Below are 21739 nucleotides of genomic sequence, written 5' to 3'. Positions count from 1 at the left end.
GCAATGTTAACCTAAATCACATATACAATTTTGACCCGATGCATCAATCGAAACACCCACTTCTTCAGACAAAAATTAATGTTTAATAGTCTTAACTGATCATTAGAAACCTCAAACCACTTGCAGCGTCCATCATTTCAAAGTCACAAAAATATACTCATGCTTAATGTGATAATTCAGAATCACAATATTATGCTTCAGTGCAGCAGAAATTTACATCAGACTAATTTGTCTTTCTTTTACTTGAGACAGTTAGCTGTAACTTCTGCATAAACATAATTCTAATCTCCGCAAAAGTTACTCCCTCCGTCCCAAAATAAGTGTCCCAAAGACAGTATCAAGCTATCTTAACCATTAATTTTGCTCAAGTAAAACTCTTCTAAGAAAATTTTATGAATCTTAACAGCAGGGTGAATTTTTCGTACTGATACCCATCTTATCTGAATATATACTATTCATCACCTAGGTATATATTATACTCTGTGTTCACTGAATATATACTATTTCTCATCTTGTCGGTAATCACCTGCAGTTTGCAGCTTTTAAACAACATTTAATCACCTGTAGTTGCTGCAATTTTCTCTTCTTTTTCAGATCTAAATGACTGATCTTTCATGTGTTCAAACAGGAAACATGTTTGTATATAATGGCATGGTAACAGCAGCGGGGATTGCTACCCCTGTTGCTCATTAAATGCAGCCAGAACCCTACATAGAGTGGACAACCAGTGGAAGGTCTCAGTGTCTATAAATCTAACCTAAATATTAAACACAGTTAGTACTAATTTACATAGAGTGGAATCTAAAAGACAAGGAAATGAAAACGAACATGCATGATAAATAAATTTTGGCATGGAAGCAGATCATACTGATACATTTTGGTGGAAAAGGACACCGCATTACTATTTTGGTTTCTAGTTTTGTGAATGCTGGGTTCATCATAAAATTGGTCCACCCACACATCCTATTTCCATGATCTTTAATGGAAGTCAGAAACACAAATATATCCATGAACTTCTCATTTACAGAGATACTCTGTAAGGAATAGCAACATCAACATACTGGGCTCAGGAACCAAATTATCAGTGTCATAGGGAGTTCGCATTTAGCAATGCCAAACTGTCATGTAACGGGCATACTACAGAAAACAACCAACATCATCTTAGGCAAAGAATAACGAAACAGGAAAGTACTAACAGCTTACACGCAGGATGATAACATTGTTGCGCCATACACTGTAACCAATTTCCATAGCCGTTTTTTGTTCATGTAAATATGAAATTAGTTGGCACTTCCCCTTTGCAAGCTGTTTCATAGTCTTCAGAGAGGTGTGGTGCGGCTTCCTTGTGAGGGCATATGAGCTTCTCCACAAATACCTTCTCAGTCATCATGACTGCAGTATGGAAGCTCAGCTTGCGATCTACCAATCCATTTTCCTTGAGGAACTTCAGAACATAGTACCTGGGCCTGACCCGTCCATCCAGGCTAAGACAGAGAATTATCGGTCGATGAGCAACGTAAACGGGTTCCAGTCCCACTTCAGAGAATAGGAACTCAGACCTACGCTTCAGAGATTCCTTGGACTTCCTCAGCACAAACGGAGCGCCACACACAGCAATGCGCACTTGGGCATCAGACCACCTGAATGTATTCTTCAAGTAGTCCACTTTGCCGGCAATCTTCTCCTCGTTGAGAAACGCGACAGCCTGTAGCGCTAGCCTGAACATCCCATCGCCACGAGGTACACCTAATCTTTCAGCACATGCCACCATTGCGCGGACGCGCTCCGGGTTAATTGCCAGCATCCTCGGCTCCCAGATACACAGCTTGGCAATATCACATCACCTAGCCCGCACTCCCTCAGGAAGGCAACATTGGGCTTGACCAACTTATCGAGGTCCGCCGACAGAAGGCGGGATGAGCGCTTGAGCAGACGGAGGAAGTTGTGGAAGGAGCCCAAGAGGGGCAGGTAGTAGTGCAGCTTGGGGACTATGGATCTACAGCGGAAGTAGGGGGCGAGCGAGACGAGGCGACAGGCCGAGGCCGGTGAGCCCATCGACCACCAGAGCCAGGGTTTTGTCCACTTTGGCGCATAGGAGCTGCGGGTCCTTGGCGACAACCGGGGCGACGTCGGCGCCGGAGAGGCCGACGCCGGCGAGGAAGGCGAGGACGGCGTCGGGGTTGGCGGGGGACTTGAGGTGGGAGAGCTTGGTGGAGGCCTTGAGGGCTTGGGGCCGGGTGAGCCCGCAGGTGTCGACGAGGTAGTCCTCGACGGCGAATCCACCGGGGTTCGGGGAAATGGGGCCGGCGGCTGCCGATGCGGAGAGGAGCCGGTGGAGGGGGGAGATGGCCGGGCCAGAGGTGGAGGAGAAAGAGAGGAGATGGGCAACGATGCGCCCTCGGAGGCGGAGCATGGCGCAGGCGGCCGGCGGCGGCGATGGCGGCGGTGGTCTACTTGTGTGTGGGGAAGGAAAGAAATGGGGGCCGTTGAGAATGGGCTGCCATTCTCTGTTCTTGTCGTTCGCTTCAGCAGTGGGCTCTAATTGGACCCATTTTTCATCCTATAGGCTTACCTCTTCGAATTTTAATCGTTAGACATTGGATATTTAGCTTGGGTATTTTATAGGGTGTCTTTTTATTTCATGTTTTCCTCTCTTTTTCCTTGCTTGTCCTTTTTTATTTCCCCTTATTTTTCACGCAAATTTCCCTTTTTCTATTTTTGGGTTGTATAATTTGTAATATGTTTTTCATAGTTTCTATGTTAACTTGTTTATATATTTTTTACTATCCATGTAAACAAATTAAGCTTGATACTGCCTATCAAAACTACTTGTTTAACCACAAAGCTATCAATTCGAGTCCTAGCATTGTGGTTATGGATTTCCAGATGTCGGCAATCTACAGTGAGGGCAACATGCCTTGCAGGTATTGATGGCCCAAGGGAAGAGCTTGTAAGTTTGTTGATGGATTCCCAAAAGAAACTCAAAATCGTTTCCATCGTAGGGTTTGGAGGGTTGGGTAAAACTACTCTAGCCAAACAAGTGTATGATGACATTCGACTGCAGTTTAATTGCAAGGCATTTGTGTCGGTCTCCCAAAGACCAGATGTGAAAAGCCTTCTCAGTGGCCTACAGTTAAAGCTCGAGATGGAGGATTCTTCTAAAGCTCATGAGGTGCAAGACATCATTGACCGACTTAGAGAACACCTCAAACATAAGAGGTATTTTATTCTTGTACGCACGTGTATACTTGCATGGGCCATTACTCATCAATTGTGTGATTTGAACAGATGTCATTTTAAGGTTTTTTGTGCATCGTTTGGTGTGACTTGAAAGAGTTGTACTCATGAGTCATGACAAGGAGACTTTAAGGCCAACGCCATATTTTGTGAGGCGTTTCCACTGCAGAAAAGTTGTGCGTTAGCTTGTATAAAATCTTCTTGGTGTACCTTACTTGTATGTACATTGCAGTTTAACCAATATAAATAGGGACAATAATATTAGAGGTTGAACCCTTTGTTTTAAATTCAACCATTTTTATGGCCTTTCTCCTTAAACTTAAAAACACATGTTCATCATCCTATTTTTCCTTCATTTTTAGTTTTAGTGCTTTCTTCTGCACCTTATTGTTGGAAATATGCCCTAGAGGCAATAATAAAATGGTTATTATTATATTTCTTTGTTCATGATAATTGTCTATTGTTCATGCTATAATTGTGTTATCTAGAAATCGTAATACATGTGTGAATACATAGACCACAACGTGTCCCTAGTAAGCCTCTAGTTGACTAGCTCGTTGATCAACAGATAGTCATGGTTTCCTGACTATGGACATTGGATGTCATTGATAACGGGATCACATCATTAGGAGAATGATGTGATGGACAAGACCCAATCCTAAGCATAGCACTAAAGATCGTGTAGTTCGTTTGCTAGAGCTTTTCCAATGTCAAGTATCTTTTCCTTAGACCATGAGATCGTGTAACTCCCGGATGCCGTAGGAGTGCTTTGGGTGTACCCAACGTCACAACGTAACTGTGTGACTATAAAGGTACACTACGGGTATCTCTGAAAGTGTCTGTTGGGTTGACACGGATCGAGACTGGGATTTGCCACTCCGTATGACGGAGAGGTATCTCTGGGCCCACTCGGTAATGCATCATCATAATGAGCTCAATGTGACTAAGGAGTTAGCCACGGGATCATGCATTACGGTACGAGTAAAGTGACTTGCCGGTAACGAGATTGAACAAGGTATTGGGATACCGACGATCGAATCTCGGGCAAGTAACGTACCGATTGACAAAGGGAATTGTATACGGGATTGATTGAATCCTCGACATTGTGGTTCATCCGATGAGATCATCGTGGAACATGTGGGAGCCAACATGGGTATCCAGATCCCGCTGTTGGTTATTGACCGGAGAGGCGTCTCGATCATGTCTGCATGTCTCCCGAACCCGTAGGGTCTACACACTTAAGGTTCGGTGACGCTAGGGTTGTAGAGATATTAGTATGCGGAAACCCGAAAGTTGTTCGGAGTCCCGGATGAGATCCCGGACGTCACGAGGAGTTCCGGAATAGTCCGGAGGTGAAGAATTATATATAGGAAGTCCAGTTTCGGCCACCGGGAAGGTTTCGGGGGTTATCGGTATTGTACCGGGACCACCGGAAGGGTCCCGGGGGTCCACCGGGTGGGGCCACCTATCCCGGAGGGCCCCATGGGCTGAAGAGGGAAGGGAACCAGCCCTTAGTGGGCTGGGGCGCCCCCCTTGGGCCTCCCCCTGCGCCTAGATCATGTTTCACTTAGATGACTAGAGGGATGTCTATGTGAGTGGGAGTTCATTGAATAATTTGATTAGATGAACTTAATTATCATGAACTTAGTCTAAAATCTTTACAATATGTCTTGTAGATCAAATGGCCCACGTTGTCCTCAACTTCAACGCGTTCCTAGAGAAAACCAAGCTGAAAGATGATGGCAGCAACTATACGGACTGGGTCCGGAACCTGAGGATCATCCTCATAGCTGCCAAGAAAGATTATGTCTTAGAAGCACCGCTAGGTGAAGCACCAATCCCAGAGAACCAAGACGTTATGAACGCTTGGCAATCACGTGCTGATGATTACTCCCTCGTTCAGTGCGGCATGCTTTACAGCTTAGAACCGGGTCTCCAAAAGCGTTTTGAGAAACATGGAGCATATGAGATGTTCGAAGAGCTGAAAATGGTTTTCCAAGCTCATGCCCGGGTCGAGAGATATGAAGTCTCTGACAAGTTCTTCAGCTGTAAAATGGAGGAAAATAGTTCTGTTAGTGAGCACATACTCAGAATGTCTGGGTTACACAACCGCTTGTCTCAGCTGGGAGTTAATCTCCCGGATGACGCGGTTATTGACAGAATCCTTCAGTCGCTTCCACCGAGCTACAAGAGCTTTGTGATGAACTTCAATATGCAGGGGATGGAAAAGACCATTCCTGAGGTATATTCGATGCTGAAATCAGCGGAGGTGGAGATCAGAAAGGAACATCAAGTGTTGATGGTGAATAAAACCACTAAGTTCAAGAAAGGCAAGGGTAAGAAGAACTTCAAGAAGGACGGCAAGGGAGTTGCCGCGCCCGGTAAGCCAGTTGCCGGGAAGAAGTCGAAGAATGGACCCAAGCCTGAGACTGAGTGCTTTTATTGCAAGGGAAGTGGTCATTGGAAGCGGAACTGCCCCAAATACTTAGCGGACAAGAAGGCCGGCAACACCAAAGGTATATGTGATATATATGTAATTGATGTGTACCTTACCAGTACTCGTAGTAGCTCCTGGGTATTTGATACCGGTGCGGTTGCTCATATTTGTAACTCAAAACAGGAACTGCGGAATAAGCGGAGACTGGCGAAGGACGTGGTGACGATGCGCGTCGGGAATGGTTCCAAGGTCGATGTGATCGCCGTCGGCACGCTACCTCTGCATTTACCTACGGGATTAGTTTTAAACCTCAATAATTGTTATTTAGTGCCAGCTTTGAGCATGAACATTGTATCTGGATCTCGTTTAATTCGAGATGGCTACTCATTTAAATCCGAGAATAATGGTTGTTCTATTTATATGAGAGATATGTTTTATGGTCATGCCCCGCTGGTCAATGGTTTATTCTTGATGAATCTCGAACGTGATGTTACACATATTCATGGTGTGAATACCAAAAGATGTAAAGTTGATAACGATAGTCCCACATACTTGTGGCACTGCCGCCTTGGTCACATTGGTGTCAAGCGCATGAAGAAGCTCCATGCAGATGGACTTTTGGAGTCTCTTGATTACGAATCATTTGACACGTGCGAACCATGCCTCATGGGTAAGATGACCAAGACTCCGTTCTCCGGAACAATGGAGCGAGCAACCAACTTATTGGAAATCATACATACCGATGTGTGCGGTCCAATGAGTGTTGAGGCTCGCGGAGGATATCGTTATGTTCTCACTCTCACTGATGACTTAAGTAGATATGGGTATGTCTACCTAATGAAACACAAGTCTGAAACCTTTGAAAAGTTCAAGGAATTTTAGAGTGAGGTTGAGAATCAACGTGACAGGAAAATAAAGTTCTTACGATCAGATCGTGGTGGAGAATATTTAAGTCACGAATTTGGTACGCACTTAAGGAAATGTGGAATCGTTTCACAACTCACGCCGCCTGGAACACCTCAGCGAAACGGTGTGTCCGAACGTCGTAATCGCACTCTATTGGATATGGTGCGATCTATGATGTCTCTTACCGATCTACCGCTCTCATTTTGGGGCTATGCTTTAGAGACTGCCGCATTCACTTTAAGTAGGGCACCGTCGAAATCCGTTGAGACGACACCGTATGAATTATGGTTTGGTAAGAAACCTAAGCTGTCGTTTCTAAAAGTTTGGGGATGCGATGCTTATGTCAAGAAACTTCAACCTGAAAAGCTCGAACCCAAGTCGGAAAAATGCGTCTTCATAGGATACCCTAAGGAAACTATTGGGTATACCTTCTACCTCAGATCCGAAGGCAAGATCTTTGTTGCCAAGAACGGGTCCTTTCTGGAGAAAGAGTTTCTCTCGAAAGAATTGAGTGGGAGGAAAGTGGAACTTGATGAGGTGATAGTCACCCCTTCCGAACCGGAAAGTAGCGCAGCGCGGGAAGATGTTCCTGTGGTGCCTACACCGACTGGGGAGGAAGTTAATGATGATGATCATGAAGCTTCGGATCAAGTTACTGCTGAACTTTGAAGGTCCACAAGGACACGTTCCGCACCAGAGTGGTACGGCAACCCTGTCCTGGAAATCATGTTGTTAGACAACGGTGAACCTTCGAACTATGAAGAAGCGATGGCGGGCCCGGATTCCGACAAATGGCTAGAAGCCATGAAATCCGAGATAGGATCCATGTATGAAAACAAAGTGTGGACTTTGACAGACTTTCCCGATGATCGGCGAGCGATAGAAAATAAATGGATCTTTAAGAAGAAGACAGACGCGGATGGTAATGTGACCATCTATAAGGCTCGACTTGTCGCTAAGGGTTATCGACAAGTTCAAGGGGTTGACTACGATGAGACTTTCTCACCCGTAGCGAAGCTGAAGTCCGTCCGAATCATGTTAGCAATTGTCGCATACTATGATTATGAGATATGGCAGATGGACGTCAAAACGGCATTCCTTAACGGCTTTCTTAAGGAAGAATTGTATATGATGCAGCCGGAAGGTTTTGTCGATCCTAAGAATGCTAACAAGGTATGCAAGCTCCAGCGCTCCATCTATGGGCTGGTGCAAGCATCTCGGAGTTGGAACATTCGTTTTGATGAGATGATCAAAGCGTTTGGGTTTACACAGACTTATGGAGAAGCCTGTGTTTACAAGAAAGTGAGTGGGAGCTCTGTAGCATTTCTCTTATTATATGTGGATGACATATTATTGATGAGAAATGATATAGAATTCTTGGAAAGTATAAAGGCCTATTTGAACAAGTGTTTTTCAATGAAGGACCTTGGAGAAGCTGCTTATATATTAGGCATCAAGATCTATAGAGATAGATCAAGACGCCTCATTGGTCTTTCACAGAGTACGTACCTTGACAAGATATTGAAGAAGTTCAATATGGATCAGTCCAAGAAGGGGTTCTTGCCTGTATTGCAAGGTGTGCAATTGAGGACGGCTCAATGCCCGACCACGGCAGAAGATAGAGAAAAGATGAGTGTCATCCCCTATGCCTCGGCCGTAGGGTCTATTATGTATGCCATGCTGTGTACCAGACCTGATGTAAACCTTGCCGTAAGTTTGGTAGGAAGGTACCAAAGTAATCCCGGCATGGAACACTGGACAACGGTCAAGAATATCCTGAAGTACCTGAAGAGGACTAAGGATATGTTTCTCGTTTATGGAGGTGACGAAGAGCTCGTCGTAAAGGGTTACGTCGACGCTAGCTTCGACACAGATCTGGATGACTTGAAGTCACAAACCGGATACGTGTATATTTTGAATGGAGGAGCAGTAAGCTGGTGCAGTTGCAAGCAAAGCGTCGTGGCGGGATCTACATGTGAAGCGGAGTACATGGCAGCCTCAGAGGCAGCGCAAGAAGCAGTCTGGATGAAGGAGTTCATTACCGACCTAGGGGTGATTCCTAATGCGTCGGGCCCGATGACTCTCTTCTGTGACAACACTGGAGCTATTGCCCTTGCCAAGGAGCCCAGGTTTCACAGGAAGACCAGGCATATCAAGCGTCGCTTCAACTCCATTCGTGAAAGTGTTCAAAATGGAGACATAGATATTTGTAAAGTGCATACGGACCTGAATGTAGCAGATCCGTTGACTAAACCTCTCCCTAGAGCAAAACATGATCAACACCAGAACGCTATGGGTGTTCGATTCATCACAATGTAACTAGATTATTGACTCTAGTGCAAGTGGGAGACTGTTGGAAATATGCCCTAGAGGCAATAATAAAATGGTTATTATTATATTTCTTTGTTCATGATAATTGTCTATTGTTCATGCTATAATTGTGTTATCCAGAAATCGTAATACATGTGTGAATACATAGACCACAACGTGTCCCTAGTAAGCCTCTAGTTGACTAGCTCGTTGATCAACAGATAGTCACGGTTTCCTGACTATGGACATTGGATTTCATTGATAACGGGATCACATCATTAGGAGAATGATGTGATGGACAAGACCCAATCCTAAGCATAGCACTAAAGATCGTGTAGTTCGTTTGCTAGAGCTTTTCCAATGTCAAGTATCTTTTCCTTAGACCATGAGATCGTGTAACTCCCGGATGCCGTAGGAGTGCTTTGGGTGTACCCAACGTCACAACGTAACTGTGTGACTATAAAGGTACACTACGGGTATCTCTGAAAGTGTCTGTTGGGTTGACACGGATCGAGACTGGGATTTGCCACTCCGTATGACGGAGAGGTATCTCTGGGCCCACTCGGTAATGCATCATCATAATGAGCTCAATGTGACTAAGGAGTTAGCCACGGGATCATGCATTACGGTACGAGTAAAGTGACTTGCCGGTAACGAGATTGAACAAGGTATTGGGATACCGACGATCGAATCTCGGGCAAGTAACGTACCGATTGACAAAGGGAATTGTATACGGGATTGATTGAATCCTCGACATCGTGGTTCATCCGATGAGATCATCGTGGAACATGTGGGAGCCAACATGGGTATCCAGATCCCGCTGTTGGTTATTGACCGGAGAGGCGTCTCGGTCATGTCTGCATGTCTCCCGAACCCGCAGGGTCTACACACTTAAGGTTCGGTGACGCTAGGGTTGTAGAGATATTAGTATGCGAAAACCCGAAAGTTGTTCGGAGTCCCGGATGAGATCCCGGACATCACGAGGAGTTCCGGAATAGTCCGGAGGTGAAGAATTATATATAGGAAGTCCAGTTTCGGCCACCGGGAAGGTTTCGGGGGTTATCGGTATTGTACCGGGACCACCGGAAGGGTCCCGGGGGTCCACCGGATGGGGCCACCTATCCCGGAGGGCCCCATGGGCTGAAGTAGGAAGGGAACCAGCCCTTAGTGGGCTGGGGCGCCCCCCTTGGGCCTCCCCCTGCGCCTAGGGTTGGAAACCCTGGGGGTGGGGGGCGCCCCACTTGGCTTGGGGGGGAAGCCGCCACCCCTTCCCCCTTGGCCGCCGCCCCCCCTTGGAGATCTGATCTCCCAGGGCCGGCGCCCCCCCAGGGAGCCTATATATAGTGGGGGGGAGGGAGGGCAGCAGCACCACAGCCCCTGGCGCCTCCCTCTCCCCCTACAACACCTCTCCGTCCCGTTTGCGCTTGGCGAAGCCCTGCCGGGATCCCGCTACTTCCACCACCACGCCGTCGTCCTGCTGGATCTCCATCAACCTCTCCTTCCCCCTTGCTGGATCAAGAAGGAGGAGACGTCGCTGCTCCGTACGTGTGTTGAACGCGGAGGTGCCGTCCGTTCGGCACTCGGTCATCGGTGATTTGGATCACGGCGAGTACGACTCCATCAACCCCGTTCATTGGAACGCTTCCACTCGCGATCTACAAGGGTATGTAGATGCACTCCTTTCCCCTCGTTGCTAGTATACTCCATAGATGGATCTTGGTGATGCGTAGGAAAAAATTTAAATTCTGCTACGATTACCAACACTTATGACCATGTACTAACTTGCGCAAAATCGCAATAGGTACTTTATTGTAGTTGATGACTTCTGGGATCAACCAACATGTAATATTATTAGTTGCGCCTTTCCGAAAAACAGTAATGGAAGTAGGGTAATGGTAACCACACGATTGGATGGCATAGCTGTGAGGGCATGTCGCAATGATCGTACATGAGAATGAAGCACCTCGAAGAGCAAGATTCGAGAAGATTATTTTTGATAGAGTATTTGGGTATGAAATTGTCTACCCACCACAGTTTCAAGGAAATTCAGGTGACATTCTCAAGAAATGTGGTGGAGTGCCGCTTGCAATTATCACCATAGCTAGGCATGAAGCAAGATCACTGACTAAATAGGGGAGCATAAAGACTTCTCTTGGTAGCAAACAGAACCCACCATGGAAGAGATGAGGAGTATATACTAAACCTTAGCTACATGCATCTTCCCGTTCATCTCTGGCCATGCTTTTTGTACCTTGGCATGTATCCAGAAGACTGTGTGATCAGAAAGGATGACCTGGTTTGCCAATGAATAGGCGAAGGCTTTGTTTGTAATTTGCACGGAGTAGATTTGGAAGACGTTGCCAAAAGTTATTTTGATGAGCTTATCAATAGAAGTCTGATTCAACCTGAAGAAATATGCTATGGGGATGTGGTTTCTTGCAGAGTACACAACATGATGGTTGATTTGATCATAAGCAAGAATAAAGAAAACAATTTCATCAGTGTGGCATATAACTATGAAGACATGGCAAGATTACAAAGTTGCGAGTACAAGGTTCATCGGTTATCCCTGAAGTCCGGTGTTGGTGGTGCAACATCGGAGACCCTTGCTACTAGCATGTCACAAGTTAGATCATATGCACGGTTCGGAGAGTCCAAGTACATACCTCACCTTTCACAGTTTAAGTATCTACGGGTTCTATTCTTTGAGTTTCCAGATGGATGGGACATGATAGTCGACCTAACTGCAATTGGCCATTTATTTCTGCTTAGGTATTTGAAGGTCTTAGCCAGATTAGCAGATGTAGCACTCCCTACTGAAATTCGAGGGCTTGTGCATTTGGAAAGTTTGGAGTTATCATGTCGGTCAGTGCAAAGCTTTCCATCCGATATAACTCGCTTGGCCAACTTGTTTCACTTGAAACTTCCGTATGGTGCAATGCTACCTGAAGGGATCCAAAACATGAAATCAATCCGCACCTTGCATTACACTGGCATGTTGAAGAATTCACTAGAAGATATCAAAGGCCTTAGTGAGCTAACCAATCTGAAGGAATTGATGTTATGCACACCTTACGAGCAGTGCTTGACGGTTGAACACGTCAATGCTTTGGTTTCCTCCATTCAAATGCTCAGAGATCTCAAACACCTCTCCCTCGTGTGTTGGGGTAAATTAGATGACTATGGCAGCCGGCTGAACTCACTAGTCGATCCTCCTCGTCTCGAGGTGCTTAATCTAGCAACATGGGAGCTCAGTCGAGCTCCCAGATGGATTGGTGAACTATGTTGCCTCCGGGTCGTCTCTCTGCACGTCTTGCACATGTCGAGTGACGAGGTTCGTGTTCTTGGAGACCTTCCCTCCCTTGTTGATGCCACCATCCGCGTGTCAGAGCTCTCCCAAGACAAGGTCGTGGTCGGCACAGGGTTATTCCCTGTTTTAGAGTACTTCTTTTTCCGTTCTGATGAAGATGTGACTGCATACCTGAGCTTTGAGGCTGGAGCTATGCCCAAGCTACGAACGCTCAACGTGGCATTTGGATGGCAAGAGTGGAGAGGCGGTACACCATTCGGCATGGAGTGCCTGCCCTGCCTCCAGGACATCCGTGTGCGCCTCACATTAATTCTCCCGTGTTGAGTCGGACAAAAATCTGCACCATGTGCGCGCTAACATCAAGGCTGCCTTCAAGAATGCCGCAAGTGTGCACCCAAGACATCCCTCTGTTACAGTTTAGTAGGCATGCATAATCACTTTGCTGTTTGGTTTATTTTATTATAAATATTGCGTTTTCCATTGTATGTATATATGTTTAATTTCTTGAGTACTGTAAACCTGATACTCCCAGTTTTATGTATGAATGAATATGCCGGTCAACACTCAGCAGGCCCTTTGACGAATGATCCAGACGTAGAGTCTGAAAATGTTCGTCCCTAATAAATCCTGCCTATGCTTTAATAGTATATGTATGTATTGTGTATACACTTTTGAACGTACTATTATGGTGCCAATGCATGGTCGGTTCTGTATCTGCTCCATGATCCTGGATCAAATCATGATGTTAGCTATACTTCTGTTAGGGTCTAGCACATCTTCCTAGGTAAAACTTTCTCCAGGCTAAGTTCAGGAACCAAACACCATCCTCCAATGCGTGCCTAGCCAGGCAGTTTCCGAGGCTATTTTCAGGCTGTGCTTCGTCCCAGGCATAGTGCCCAGGGCATGAACCAACCTAGCCTTTAGTGGGCATGACAATCGGCTGGACTCATTACCTGACCCTCCTTCCCATCAGGTACCCCATCTTCCAATATGGGGATTCAGTAAATGGGTTCCTGAGCTACATTGCCTCCGGATCCTCTCTTGCGCGCCTTGCACCTATCGAGTTATTAGTTTCGTATTCTTGGGGGGAGAGATTCTTTCTCTCTCCCTCGTCGATGCTTGTCAGATGTCCAAGGCAAGGTCATGGTTGGCAGCACAAGATTATTCCCGGTTCTGGGGTGCTTTGAAATCCAGTCTAATGAAGGTGCCACTTCAGCACCATGTGACAAGGTTACTAGGGCTAAAGGCTTCAGCAGTGTCACAGTAATGGAAGTTCCAACAAAAGGGATCGGCGGTGACCAGGTTAATACCAGACAAATTGTCTTTACCAGGATCATCAAATTCTCTGCAGAACAGCAAAAGGTTCAAGTACAACACACAACTGCTTACACACTAGCTCCTGGGGTCTGCGCTATTTGGAATTTCAGCTTGGGCACACAAAACCTGCCTCCTCAAGTAGAGAATCTGCAGGCCGCAGCCACATCTTCAGGTTCTTTCGTCAGTCAGTAACAGCGTTAGGACCACGGACGGGTGTCGCCCGCATGGGACAAGAGGCATAGATAGTGGAAGAGGCGACCAACCCGCCAAAGTACATGTGCATATCCCCACTAATTAGTATGCATGGTATGTAGAGGATCACTAGGACCTCGCTACCATTTGAGCAAGCTTGGCTTCAAATATTGACAACACCAATTATTTAGATGAAAGTATGGAAGTAGAACTCGGCAAATTATGTATACTTACGTTAAGGCAACTCTCCAGTTTCGTGTCCAAGGTTATCTATCTCCACATCTAAATAAGTAAGACCGCACAGATAGCAAAACTCTGCTGTTCAAAGGTGCTGCCCTCTAAGGTTCTAAACCTTTCAGTAGTTATGTAAAGTACTCCTGAACATACATCTTCCATGCCTCTAATATAAAGGTCAAAACAGATGCCTGAGCTTCGAGGCAGGAGCTATGCCCAAGGTACGTTGGTGGAATTCGGCTGCACGGAGTGGAGAGGCGCTACACCAGCCGGCATGGAATGTTTGCCGTGCCTCCAGGACATCCGCGTGTGTCTCATCAACGGCAACAGCGAGTCCAGGAAAAAAATTCAACAGGTGCTTGCTGATGTTGAGTCTGCCTTCAAGAGCGCAGCCGCCCTGCTGCACCCAAGACAACCTTCCGTTACAATGCAGTTTGTAACTTGATTGATTTCTGTCTTAATTCTTTTTTTCATCAGTATCATTTCGCTTCTGTATTTATTATCACTACATTATTTCCCCTGTTTATTTAGTTTCTGGAGTTTTGTTTATCAATGGATACTGCATACCTCGGTCTGTGTAAGAGTTTATAAATGTGTGTGCGACACTAATTAAGCTGAATTTGTTGAAGTACTGAATGTTTTGATGCTGGGTGTTGTTGCATTTAAGTTTGGAACTTTGTAGCACCCCTGAATATACTGCACCCTTGAATATACTACACCTCCTTAGCAAATTAACACAGACTAGATGCTTTGGCCATGGTCAGAAACAGCATCACATTTACAAATAGAATATTGAACTGACATCATAATAAAGTTCAGAATAGCAATGCATGAAACAGACAGTGTCAAAGTAGCAACAATTTAAGAAACTTTCGGGACCAAAACCATAACGCATGGAAATTCCCTGCCAGCGAGGTCTGATGGTCGCTGCTGCAGTGGAAACCTAAGGCAAGGTAGCCGAGCAAAAATATTGGATGATTACAGCAGAACACATGGTTAATCAGACATAACTGGTACATAGCTCCCAACTCAACAGATCCAGTATGAAGATGGCAATCAGTGCCTGCAGCTTATGAGCAGGTAACGATCTCAGGGATATAAACAGCAGCTGAAATTATAAAAAAATCAGAACAGCGTATCTACATTCTGGGGTTATTAAGCAATAAAAATATATCAACAGCAGCCATTGACCACGCAACTTCAAGACAGTGCATCTTAGGCATTACAGTTGAACAATATGGACAATAGTGTCCTAAAAATTCAGGAAGTTCGAATTGAACATCAGAAACCGTGTTATTGCTCTAGCATGCAAGGAGGCTGGAATCTAAATAGGAATCAAGTCACGGAACCCCCCAAAAAATCACTATTAATAACTTATAGAGAATGTGTCATATTTTTGTGTACGAGTTGCACCAAATTGAGAAATATGCATGGTATATAAAGGATCACCGAGCCCCACTACCATTTGATTACGCTCAAGCCTATCTTCAAATATCGACACCGCCGATTAAAATTGAGATGAAAAGTAAGATCATTGAACTCACTAAATCCTGTGTATTAAGTTAAGGCACTCTCGAAGTTCATGCCCAAGGATATCTATCTCCAGGTCCACATCTAAGCAAGATCTTGCAAATAAAAAAACTATGATCTTCAAATCTCTTGTGACGATTACTTCAGCAATGACTTTCCCATGGAAGCAAATTTAAAAGGTATTTTCATTTGTATAAGTATGTACTCCCAACTAACCTGTATGGAAACAACAAAAAATACCAGGGCAAATTAAGCAACATGATGGGAATCAGTTACCAGATCACAAACAGCAGCAATCTGACGCACAAGATTGCAATGCGAAGGAGCACTAACAAAGAATCCGTAAACAAGAAAAAATAGGACCACATAAAGGAGAGGCAAAATAGAACCAGGAAACTAATTTTTTCACATGATACTGTTCCAGTAGTTTACAAACCATTGGATGGAACTCCCTACAGTTCTGCAGCTATGAACAACTAACTGTAAGGCATGAATTGAATTAATGACATGAAGCAATGATACAAAGAAAGCATGTACAGATTTCAGTAACGAAATCAACCAATGACCAGAAGAAGCATATCTAAATCGCATTAAAATAGATGGGTTTCTTACTAACAAAAGAATATCTAGCAGATAAATTGAGGAGTAATTCTCAAAAAAGAATAAGAGCAAGCAGAGTTTATGCCACATGCTCTTGTGTGTAAGGAGTTTGATCTCACTGAGCACCATCTTGGCAGGCTGCGTTGGTTCATGCCCACGTATCTGAAGGAGGAATGCCGGCAAACTCCACTTTCCAGAACACAAAAATATTTTCATGATATTGTTCCAGTGGTTTACAAACTACTGGATGGAATGAAGCAATGACACAAAGAGAAGTAAGTGCAGATTTCAGTAACAAAATCAACCAATGACTCTAAGAAGCATATCTAAATCACATTAAAATAGATCGATTTCTTACTAACAAAAGGATGCCTATCAGATAAATTGAGGAGTAATTCTCAAAAAAAAAAAGCGAGCAGAGTTTGAGGCCAAATGCCCTTCTTGGTGGAAGAAGTTTGATCTCACAGAGCACCATCTTGGCAGGCTGCATTGGTCCATGTCCACGTATCTGAAGGTGGACATGATAGGTGCCGGCAAATCCTACTTCCCAGATCACTCTTAAAATCTGAACACATGATAGAATGGAACTAGCAACACATATTTCGCTCAACCATGATTTAGGAAAATATATAATTAGACTGTAGGCTTCAGGAATAAAATTATCAGGAAAACACAAAGATCTTCTGTAAGGGATGACAACATCAACATATCACGGTTCAGTAATTAAATTATCAGTTTCATAGGAGTTAGCATTTAGCAATGACCAAACCGGCATGTAACAGGCATACTACAGAAAATAAAATAAAAACATCTAGTTTGGCAAAGAACACCAAAACAGGAACTACCAACTTACTATGCCGAGTGAAAACTTTGCTGCGCAATACATAGTAGCCAATTTCCTCAGCCCACTTTTGGTTGAAGTAAAAATCTGAAGTTAGTTGGCACCTGCCCTTTGCAAGCGGTTGCATAGTCTTCGGCAAGGTGTGGCGCAGCTTCCTTGTGAGGGCATATGTACTTGTCCACGAAATCCTTCTCGGTCCTCGTGACCACATTATAGAAGCTCCAGTCGCGATCGGCCAATCCAGTTTCCTTGAGAAACTTTAACACATAGTGTCGAGGCCTGAGCCGGCCCTCCAGGCTATAATAGAGTATCACCGGCCGATGAGCAATGTAGGCCGGTTCCAACCCGAGTTCAGATAGCAAGAACTCAGACCTGCGCCTAAGCAGGTCTTTGGACTTCCTCAGCAACACTGGAGCCTTGGACAGAGCAATGGCCACCTCGGTATCAGACCACCTGATCGTCTTCTTCAGATAATCCACTTTGTCAGCAATCTTCTCCTCACTGAAGAATGCGACAGCATGCAGCGCTTCCCTGAACATACCGGAGCCCCTGGGAACCCCTAATCTTTCGGCGCACGCCGCCATCGCCCGGACGTGCTCCGGGTTGGTTGTCAGGATCCTCGGCACACGGTAACACAGCTTGGCAATGTCGCAATCGCCTAGCCCGCACTCCCGCAGGAACACGACATTGGGGTTGATCACCTTGTCCAGGTCCGACGAGAGAAGGTAGGATGAGCGCCGGACCGCGCGGAGGAGGTTGTCCAAGGAGCCGAAGAGGGGCAGGCAGTACTGCACCTTGGAGACGATGGATCTGCAGCGGAAGTTGCTGCGGACGAGCGAGAGGAGGCGGGCGATGTCAGGGCGCGACAGGCGGAGGCCGGCGAGCCCGTCGACGACGGGGACCAGGGTTCTCTCCACGCCGGCGCAGAGGAAAAGCGGGTCTTTGGCGACGACGGCGGCGGCATCGGCGCCGGAGAGGCCGAGGCCGGAGAGGAAGGCGAGGACGGCGTTGGGGTTGGCAGGGGACTTGAGGTGGGAGAGCTTGGTGGAGGCCTTGAGCGCCTGGGGCCGGGTGAGGCCGCAGGTGTCGATGAGGTACTCCTCGACGGCGAATCCAGCGGGGTTCGGAGAAATGGCGGCCGCGGCAGCGGAGAGGAGGCGGCGGAGTGGGGATGTGGCAGGGGCGGAGGGTGAAGAGAGGAGATGGGAAACGATGGATTCTCGCAGGCGGAGCATGCCGGCGGCGGCGGCGGCGGCGGCGGTGGCGATGGAGATACTACGAAGGGGAAAATGTGGGCGATGCGGATGGGCACTGGGCTGGGTTGTTGGAATCTTTTGTCGTCAACTTTGGGCCTTGAGGAGCTCCATGTCTTCAATTACCTTTTTATTCTTTACCGAGTATGGATAATCCCACTTCAGAGCTCCTATTTAGCGCCTTCAGGAGCCCTAATGGAAAACGCTTGCACGCGAGTGACACTTAGGCCAGCCATTAGGCTGCTCAGCTGCACTCGCCCGCTTGTTGCTCGGCTGCGCTCGTGCACTTCGCTGCTCACTGTTAACAAAAGCACTAGTTGTAAGTGTTAAGATAAATGTTTTTAAAAAGTCATATACAGACACCGTGGCTCTCTAAAAAAAAGGGGGGAATTAAAAAAGTCACGAGTTTGGAAAAAGATCACCAACATGAAAAACAGTTCGTGAATTTTGAAAAAGTTCATGAATTGGAGAAAATCTTTGTGAATTTTGTAAAAGTTCACGAAGTTCGCTAATTTAGAAAATGTTCACTAATTTGAACAAAAAACAAATTTATAAAAATGTTCACGAATTTGTATAAATTCTATGAATTTTTAAATGTTCATGGACTTAAAATCTGTTCGTGAATTTGAAAAAACTTGCAGATTTGAAATTGTTAATAAAAAATAAAAATAAGCTCATGATTTTGAAACTGTTTGTGATTTCCAAAAAAATCAGGAAATTGAAAAACATATAAATATTTTAAAAAAGGAAAAACAAATTGAAAGTAAAAACCAAAAACCCAACAAAACCGAACAAAAAATGATGAAAAAAACCCACGGAAAACCTAGCCCAAAAACCGGTGGGAGGAGAGATATTGGGCCGCAACCCACTTAGATCTAGTGAGAGCTGTATGTGGTATACCGTTTTGCCTCTATTTGGGGCAAATAGGATTTGGCGAGCCTTATAACTATCTTGAATGGTTCTAAAAAAGCTCTCCTGAATTAATGAGTTTGTTTGCGCCCATATTGACTTTTTTTAAGGAAAATGCCATATGGTGCACTTTACTAATACAAATAATAGTTACACCATTGAACATATCCATCCGCAAAAAGCTAGGGGGGAATGCTCAGAGGCCTAAGGCAACTCTCCCTGATATGCCATCATGAATGGGATGGTTATGACAGGCAAGCTGAAGTCATTAGCTGATCCTCCTCCACGTCTCGAGGTACTCGATCTGGCAACGTGGGAGTTCGGTAGAGTTCCGAAATGGATTGGTGAACTACATTGCCTACGGGTCCTCTCTCTTCACGTCTTGCACATGTCGAGTGAAGAGGTTTGTGTTCTTAGAGAGCTTTTGTCCCTCGTCCATGCATGGTTCCACGTGTCGAAGGTCGTGGTCGGCACGCGGTTAATCCCGGTTCTGGAGAACTTTGCGATCCGGTCTGAAGATGTCACCGCGTACCTGAGCTTTGAAGCAGGAGGTATGCCCATGCTACAAACGCTCATTCTGCGATTCGGCTGGAAAGAGTGGAGAGGTTCTATGCCCACTAGTAGAAAAAGGGGCTTTTACCCCGGTTGGTAAGGGCCTTTTTTTCCGGTTTTCGAACCGGGACTAAAGGGTCGTTACTAAAGCCCTAACCCTTTAGTCCCGGTTCTTACACGAACCGGGACAGAAGGTCCTGCACGTGGCCGCTGCTGCCAGCCCAGGCAGGGGGGCCTTTGGTCCCGGTTGGTGCCACCAACCGGGACCAATAGGCAGGGCCTTTTGTCCCGGTTGGTGTCACCAACCGGGACCAATAGGCATCCACGCGTCAGCATTTCAGGGGCTGGGGTTTTTGTTTTTTTTGAAGGGGGGGGGGGGGGGTTGGGGGGTTTTGGGGGGTTAATTTAGGTGTTTCATATATTGTGTTAGCTAGCTAATTAATAGAGAGAAGTGTCCTCTCTTATCTTCGTGCTTGATCGACGCTACGTACTATATACGTATGGAGAGGACTAGACACGCTAGCTAGTAAGCAAATGAAGGAAACAGAAGATCGTCATGAACATATGCATACAGAGAGAAGTGATATCGACCACCTCTCCTTCTCCGAGAGATTGGTCGAACAACAAGTTCTCGTATATCTATATGACACTACCGGCTACATATATACAATAATTATCTCTTACAATATAATCTCCTAATTAAATTGTAAGAACACAGGGTCCACATAGTATTCTCCGTTTTCAGCGATCACGTGGTCAAGGAAGAGTGCCGCCAATTCCTCTTGAATTGCTCGCATACGATCTTCTGCTAGGAGTTCATCCCGCATCCGAAACATCTAATTTGAAGAAGGGGGTCAATACATATATATATATGAATAAATGAAACTCGACACAAATGATGGTAATAAAATAAAATTGTGAATATTATTGCTTACGCACTTCATATTGTTCGTCAGAGTAGCCCCGCTCACAGGTCGTGTGGCGGATAGACTCGCAAACGTAGTATCCACAGAAATCATTCCCTTGTTCCTGCCACAACCACTTTACAAGAAATAGAGGTCAATCTAACTAATAAGCAAGCATGCTAAATGGTATTGATGAAACTAGCGCTTGAATCACTAGGAGATGTGCGGAACATGCTACTATAGTACTTACTTTCGGGTGTCTAAATTGCAGCTTCTTCGGCAGTCCCGGAGCTTTTGTGGTGAATTTTCCCCAAACCCTGCCAGACAAAGAAAACAATTACTTGATATCAGGAAATGAACAAAGTTGCTGATATGGTGGATAATGATCGATTTAACTTACTTCTCGAGCATTTGAGTCATGTCCGCATAGTCCTGGTGATCTTTTCGTCTCGAGTCTAAGACGGTTACTACTCCCTGCTCAAGCTTAATCTCTAGGAGAATATAGTGGAAGCTGCGCATGCATGCATAAGTCATCAATTACATTACCATAACCTGGACTAATAAGGGAAACCGAATATGCACAAGACAGTAACACTCACTTGAAGTTGTAAGGAAAGAGTATTATATCTTTGTTTTGATTTAATACCAACGATCGTAGCAAGTTGGCCTCGGCTTCTTTGGCATGTTTTTCAACCGTATATGCATCTATGAGATTTGTGTTAATGAACCCAATATCACCGATTTGTCTTTTCTTCAATTCGGCGATCTTCAATCTGCATAATATAGTGAGGATAATTATAAATACATGCAATGAAAGAGCTGACCTATATAGAGAGACTTAATGACAGAAGTAGTACTACTTATAGACAGTAGCAAGTGATCGTTGATTTATCGAGGGCCTTTTGATTGAAAAACTGGAAGAACTCCTTAAATGGAACATTCAACAGTTCAATTCCAACGAGGTCATGCTCCGGTTTAACTCTCAGCGTCAAAGTATTCATCCCATCAGACTCTCTGCAGGTTTTCATGTACCAATCATGTAATCTTCGCATCATCGTTATTAGAGATCTTTCATCTTTGATGAGAGGCTTCCCGTAATGGTATTTGTGTTCGTCCACCTCCATGATTTCATAATGTACATCGTCGGACAGGTAATCTCCAAGATTGCTATAATCGGCCACCATCCTCGGATCATTAGCGACGATG

The 21739-nt window shown here is 45.3% G+C and overlaps 3 protein-coding genes and 1 pseudogene across 3 annotated transcripts; 1 reads left to right on the top strand and 3 right to left on the bottom strand.

Moving 5' to 3' along the window:
- Nucleotides 1–1037: 1037 nt before the first annotated feature.
- On the bottom strand, nucleotides 1038–2528 carry LOC120966065 (uncharacterized). Its single transcript, XM_040391681.3, has one exon. It carries the CDS (start codon nucleotides 2411–2413, stop codon nucleotides 1997–1999), a length of 417 nt encoding a protein of 138 aa, XP_040247615.1. The 5' UTR covers nucleotides 2414–2528; the 3' UTR covers nucleotides 1038–1996.
- LOC141025700 (transcription termination factor MTEF18, mitochondrial-like) lies at nucleotides 1265–1804 on the bottom strand. Its single transcript, XM_073501612.1, has one exon. It carries the CDS (start codon nucleotides 1802–1804, stop codon nucleotides 1265–1267), a length of 540 nt encoding a protein of 179 aa, XP_073357713.1.
- Nucleotides 2529–2739: 211 nt separating the features above from the next.
- On the top strand, nucleotides 2740–12621 carry LOC109765023 (disease resistance protein RGA5-like; annotated as a pseudogene).
- Nucleotides 12622–16719: 4098 nt separating this feature from the next.
- LOC109765037 (transcription termination factor MTERF8, chloroplastic) lies at nucleotides 16720–18259 on the bottom strand. Its single transcript, XM_020323827.4, has one exon. The coding sequence runs from the start codon at nucleotides 18147–18149 to the stop codon at nucleotides 16974–16976; it is 1176 nt and encodes a 391-aa protein (XP_020179416.1). The 5' UTR covers nucleotides 18150–18259; the 3' UTR covers nucleotides 16720–16973.
- Between the last annotated feature and the right edge of the window lie 3480 nt (nucleotides 18260–21739).

The sequence above is a fragment of the Aegilops tauschii genome, chromosome 6, assembly GCF_002575655.3.
Source record: "Aegilops tauschii subsp. strangulata cultivar AL8/78 chromosome 6, Aet v6.0, whole genome shotgun sequence".
In the NCBI taxonomy this organism is placed as follows: domain Eukaryota; kingdom Viridiplantae; phylum Streptophyta; class Magnoliopsida; order Poales; family Poaceae; genus Aegilops; species Aegilops tauschii.
Note: the sequence above shows the minus strand (reverse complement) of the source record. Positions and strands in the feature narration are given on the sequence as shown.